Source organism: Achroia grisella, unplaced genomic scaffold, assembly GCF_030625045.1.
Source record: "Achroia grisella isolate CSIRO2021 unplaced genomic scaffold, CSIRO_AGI_Agris_v1 utg1244, whole genome shotgun sequence".
Taxonomy (NCBI): domain Eukaryota; kingdom Metazoa; phylum Arthropoda; class Insecta; order Lepidoptera; family Pyralidae; genus Achroia; species Achroia grisella.
The window spans coordinates 471,693-477,907 of NW_026712605.1; the positions used below are offsets into that span (position 1 = coordinate 471,693).

Here is a 6,215-nt window from a genome sequence, read left to right on the forward strand (position 1 = left end):
ATGTCAAAATTGACAAATCGTCATAGTTCATACTGTTTTTGATAACGCTCATATTACGTACGGAGTGCGGCGTTTCTTATATTTATTTCTATTTACCTTGTGTAGGAGTTACAAATAGTCTGAACGAATGTTTATTTCTAGTATAATGAATATTAATCGTGTCAGTGTTGGCTTAAGCGTGAACTAGAGCGTACAGGTTCTGTTTAATTATGTTGAACGTCCACAAACTATGGCTGTTGTCGTGTCTATGTGTTATTGTTATAATAATATTATATTTTCAATCGGAAATCGCTCGTTTGGAGGACAGCTACCGAAAACTAGGTTAGAAAGAATTAAATTATCACACATTTGCGCATTCATAATTAACGGTAAACTTTCAATGAGAAAATTCCGATTTCTCTTACAGAATACAAATTCGCTCAGACCCACTCGGAGTCTCGCCAGTTTTTCCCGAAGTCTTTGGAGAAAGATGACGACGATTTAGTGGTGATATACAATAGGGTGCCGAAGACGGGCTCCACAAGTTTCGTTGGTATAGCATATGATTTGTGCAAGAAGAATCACTTCAAAGTGTTACATATCAATATAACTGCTAATATGCACGTAATGTCACTCAGCAACCAGTACAAGTTTGCGCAAAATGTGACGCGGTGGCAGGATGTGAAGCCAGCACTGTACCATGGTCACATGGCATTCCTTAATTTTGAAAGGTAAGAAGAGTTTCATGTAAGGGTATTCTTAGTGTCAACATGGACCGATTCGGCAGGGCATCTAGACAGATGAACCAAGCCAAGACTTCATGAATGAAGAGTAGTAATCTATTTCCTTCCTTTTTATATCCACAATTCCTTTCAGTCATTCAAAGGTTGACAGGACGAAATCTCTCATTTGGGATAAGTCTGCCATTGTACAACCTATTTCTGAAGATTGTATCTTAATTTTCAATGTATTTACTGTTAACAATCAAGTATTACAAACAAAAAAAAAACAAACTCCTTACTAAAACACCTGGAATATTCTAATAAGAGCAATGATAATATTATACAATAAGATATATGATAGTGACATCTGTTAAACATTAAAACAATAAAGACCACAACTCCTCTGTCAGGAATGTATTTAGAAGAAATGAGTTGGTTTTCGTATAAAGTAGAATGTATAGAAGTGTAGTACTGATTCCTTAATCATTGTACATATCACATTTATGACTAATAGATGTTTTATTTAATTTCAAAAAGTTAGACCATACAATTAAATAGCTCTAAATAAATTTAGATTACTGTTAGATACTGTTAGATAAATAGAAAGAAGTTCAGACCACTAATTTAGTTTTTTTTAGTTTTGTAGTTTTATAGATAAATTAGTATTTATAGACAAAATTAAATAACTAACAGTTACCTAGTTAAATCCAGTAAAAATTTTTGAAATAACAGTTGAATTAAAGAACTTAAATTAACTCGTCTTAAAGAGAAAATTTAAATTAATACTATAATCTAATTGTTAGACATTAAATTGTCTAGTAATGAAATGTATAGCACGCTTAATACAATAAAGGATTCATAATTCATAGATAAATCAAATATTGCGAATATAATTTGAAATTTTCATTAAAAGATCTCACAGTATTACAATAATAAAAACAAAAAAAGTTTGACTTTATGATTAGACAATATAGTTAAAACTTTAGAGTGAATTTTACTAAATTTGAAATTTCTGTTTGCTTCCAGTATTACATGTTATGTATGTATGTATGGTATGTTTTATATGTAATGTACACAAACTGATACTTGTAAACATAAAAATTTGTTGTAAATTGTCAACTTTCTTTGTGATTTCAGATTGGGCGCATCCTCTAAGCCGATATTTATAAATTTAATTAGAAAGCCATTAGATAGATTGGTCTCCTATTATTACTTTTTAAGAAACGGAGACAATTTTAGACCACATTTAGTGAGGAAAAAACATGGAGATAAGATGGTAAGTTCAAATAAATAAATTTGCTTATAAAATTGATTTTTAACACTGAATTTAAGCTTCACTCTTCTTCTTCATTATTTATTGGGGAAGAAAAGTAATTTAATATATTACATTTTAGTTATTTTAGTAACTTTTTGTTTTAGTCTGAATTGTATGCACACTAAATAAATAATCACTACATTTAACAAATAAAGAAAATTCTTTATTAAATAAATAAAAAAAAATATATTTTAGAATTTTCTATCATGATTGATCAAAAAATCCCTTACAAAATTTTATTTATATTTAACCTTTGTATTCAGATGTATAAAAAAAAACTGATATGAAAGTAAAAAAAAAAATAATAATTAAAAAAATACATCACGAATAATTCATAATCACACAAAACAACCTACAAAAAAAAATAATAACAAAACAAAAAAAAGTATACATACCGCAATTTCATCAGTGTAAATAATCCATCCTAAAAATAACAACATCGCAAATCCAATCACTCGTCTTCCAATAAAACATTTCACATACTCTGCTAAAGCGAGCGTAACCCGAAAGCGCAAACGCAGAAGCTAAGAGTTAAAAAATAATGCTCAATCCAAAAAAAAATTGTTTGTAACCTATGTGTTTTATATATTATGCATGTATTTTCCGAAAAATGTAATAACTATTTGTATCAATTGTCTAGTACTGGTAACACACAAGCTTTGCTTAGCTTGACACTAGATGGCGCTGTGTTAAATCATCTTGAGATATTATATTATATACAGGACTATTTCATATATATTCAGCATATGCTGGCGATCACTATATTCTCCCAAATTTGAATTTAAAAATGTTTTTTTTTGGTAGTTAAATATCTGCAATCAGTACTGGTACTATAAGCAGGTGAGATGTTGGTAGTAGGCGTGGGAGGAACTCTATCCTTTGACAAGGTCCCCATGTTTCAGCTAGCTAGAAATCTTTCATCCAGCTCAAGGATATTTATCTTTTTAATATTTTTGCTAATTTAAAAATGTATCTGTATTATTGTAAACATGTACAAGTTCATTTGTAGAGAATAAGAGCTGAGTTTCACATCAGTTCTTCTCAGCTCGAAAACACTCCGAACTGATTGTAGATTTGACATATAAGAGTTTGTAATAGACCTACATGAATAAAAATATTATTTGTTTCGTTTAATTGTTGAATTTAAGATATATAATATGAACCTTAAATTTATTTAACAAAACCAAAAAAAAATATTTCCTCTTCCAAGTTTTTCGAAATAAAATATAATTAAATTGTTAATTATATTTTATTTCGAAAAACTTGGAAGAGGCCTATGCCACATCAGGACAAACTGTTAACGTTCAGAAAAATATCTTAAATTAAACGCGATATATCTTAATATAATATATTTCGCGTTTATATCTTAATATAAACGCGAAAGTTTGTGAGTATGGATGTTTGTTACTCTTTCAAGCAAACACTACTGAACGGATTTTGATGAAACTTTCTAGTAATATAGCATCAGAGTAATATATAAGCTATAATTTAAAAAGATAGTATGTAAATTGGAGAAAATATAGTGATAATAGTCAAGTAAGTGTCATGCAGACGAAGTTGCACGGGTCATATGTAAATTGGAGTATATATATAAACTAATAGGATCACAGTTACTGCAAAATATGTATAATTAGAAAAAAATAACAGTAATGAATGCTATTATTATGATAATATGTTGTTTTCAGACATTTGACGAGTGTGTAGAGAGGAGCCAGCCAGACTGCGACCCCACCAATATGTGGTTACAAGTACCATTCTTCTGTGGGCATTCCGCACAATGTTGGTATGTACCATAACTAATACTTATTAAAATAATAACACATTTAAAATCCATAATGCGCATTTATATTGCTTTATTTATCAGCTTTCAAAAACAAATTAATTCAGTTCAGTTCTTCTGCATTATCTATACATATAAATAAAATTGGAGTGTCTATTTGTAATGTTGAAATAAACTTTTGTTACTATATGCATATGAATATAAATTGGGTATATACACCAAAATAATTTTTTTTACAATTTTTGTCTGTCTGTCTGTCTGTTTGTTTGTCCCGGTTAATCTCTGAAATGGCTGGACCGATTTTGATGGGACTTTTTTGGCAGGTAGCAGATTTAATGAGGAGTAAGTAACTTAGGTTACCTTTATTTTAGAAAAATAAAGTTAAATTCCACGCGGATGAAGTCGCGGGAACAGCTAGTTTAAGATAAATCTATTAAATTATTATTTATACTCAGTAGACTCACTGCCCCTCTTGAGTGGTAGATGCTTTATCTCGATTAATAACGTTTAATTTGGTTATAAGCAGAAATTGTAACTATTCATTATATAAGGTTATAAAGATTATTATTAGTATTATAAAGTACAAATCTAAATCATAGATCATGTACTTAGGTAAATCTATAAAAAAAACTACTTCATTATCCTCCGATAATGGAAAGATAACTAAAACTATATACATCTTAGAGAATTGTACGGTCATCCTCTGCAATTTTAAAATTTTATGCCACAGACTGTAGCCATTCGTAATTTAAGTACCACGCTCGCCACTTTCCACGATCTTCACTTATCACGTTGATACGACACAACTCCAATTTTGTCTTTAATTTGCTTGATGTTACTGTACCTTAGTGTTCCCCTCCCCCTCTTTCCTTCTATTTTTCCCTCAATAATAATTTTCATAAATTCAACTTGCCACTAACATTTTTCCTCTCTATTTTCTATGGTCATATAGCGTTATATTATGACGTAAATATAAATCACCGTACATGTGGTTAATACTCAAAATAATTTTATGTTCAATATTTTCATAGGAAACCCGGAAGTCTCTGGGCTTTAGAACAAGCTAAGCAAAACCTGGTCGACCATTATCTACTGGTCGGTGTTACAGAGGAGATGCTCGATTTCATCACGGTATTAGAGTCTACGTTGCCTCGACTCTTCAAAGGAGCCACCGAACACTACCTGAACAGCAACAAGTCTCATCTCCGACAGACTAGCTCCAAGATAGAGCCGAGTCAAGCGACCATAGACAAAATACAAGAGTCGACCGTCTGGAAGATGGAAAATGAACTCTACGAGTTTGCATTAGAGCACTTCAAATTTGTTAAAAAGAAATTGTTGTCGAGAGAGAATAATGGAGTCGCTCAGATATATTTCTACGAAAAGATTCGGCCTAAATGAGACTGCATCAGGTACTACCGTTTGTTTTCTGTAGTAAAAATGTTGGACTGTCTCTCGTAGCCTTTGTCGTACTTTTGTACTTTGATCATTCCAATAGGAATATGTTTTATGTATGACTGATATGATAGGTATATAAATATGGGTATTGTTTATTGCATTACAACGCCACAAGTATAAATAGCACTTACTTTTATTTATTTATTGAGGGTTTTGGGCTATTGTAGACCTGTAGCACTTTGACCTACCAACCAAGATCTATTGTGCTCGCCCTTTTTTTTCTGGGATATTCTTAGGAGCGATGGTTTTTATCTCCTCAAGATAGAGTGTAAACTTTCCAAAGGAGATATTTCTACTGCTCAGTTATTAGGCACATTGGTTGTGGAATAAAAAATAATCCATCACATTTAAAGTACTGTTGTTATTAATATAGTTATCGGGATTTAATACACGGATTAGCAAAGGAAAAGTTAAAAAAATATTTGTTTAATAGATCTGTTTTTTACTCTTTGCGGGGCGTACTCTATGACTGCATGGTAATAGATATATAAATTCAATTTTTAATTTATAATTATTAGATTTGCTTCACTATTCAATTGTTTATTCACATCCCTAGTGAGTTGCTCATAAATAGAGCGGGTATTGGGTATTAAGTAGTGATCCCTCCATGATATGGTACTGCAGAAACTATTTCATGATGCGCTCAAACAACTGTGATATAGTGTTCAGCATAGACACAAACAAGCAATATTGTACTCCAGCTAATACTTGTGACGTTGTAAGAATTTACTATTTATGGTTGTTATAGAAGAAATGATCTAATAAAATTTGCTTTAATTTACATAAAATAATATTTCAACACACTTGCTCGTAAATTTGATCTAATTTCAACGGTTTTCGATATATAAAGCAGCTCATAAAACACGTGTGCGTTATAAACGCAAATAGTGAAGTTATATTCCATAACCGTACTATTTTTTTTTTATTTCAAATTTCGAACATACCGCCGCGCGGCGCCAGC

The 6,215-nt window shown here is 30.9% G+C and overlaps 1 protein-coding gene across 1 annotated transcript; it reads left to right on the plus strand.

The window, feature by feature from the left end:
- Positions 1-209: 209 nt before the first annotated feature.
- Positions 210-5,197, plus strand: LOC131854712 (heparin sulfate O-sulfotransferase). The gene is made up of 5 exons (XM_059205852.1): positions 210-321; positions 407-710; positions 1,839-1,977; positions 3,702-3,799; positions 4,828-5,197. The coding sequence occupies exons 1-5, from the start codon at positions 210-212 to the stop codon at positions 5,195-5,197; spliced, it is 1,023 nt and encodes a 340-aa protein (XP_059061835.1).
- Positions 5,198-6,215: the final 1,018 nt, after the last annotated feature.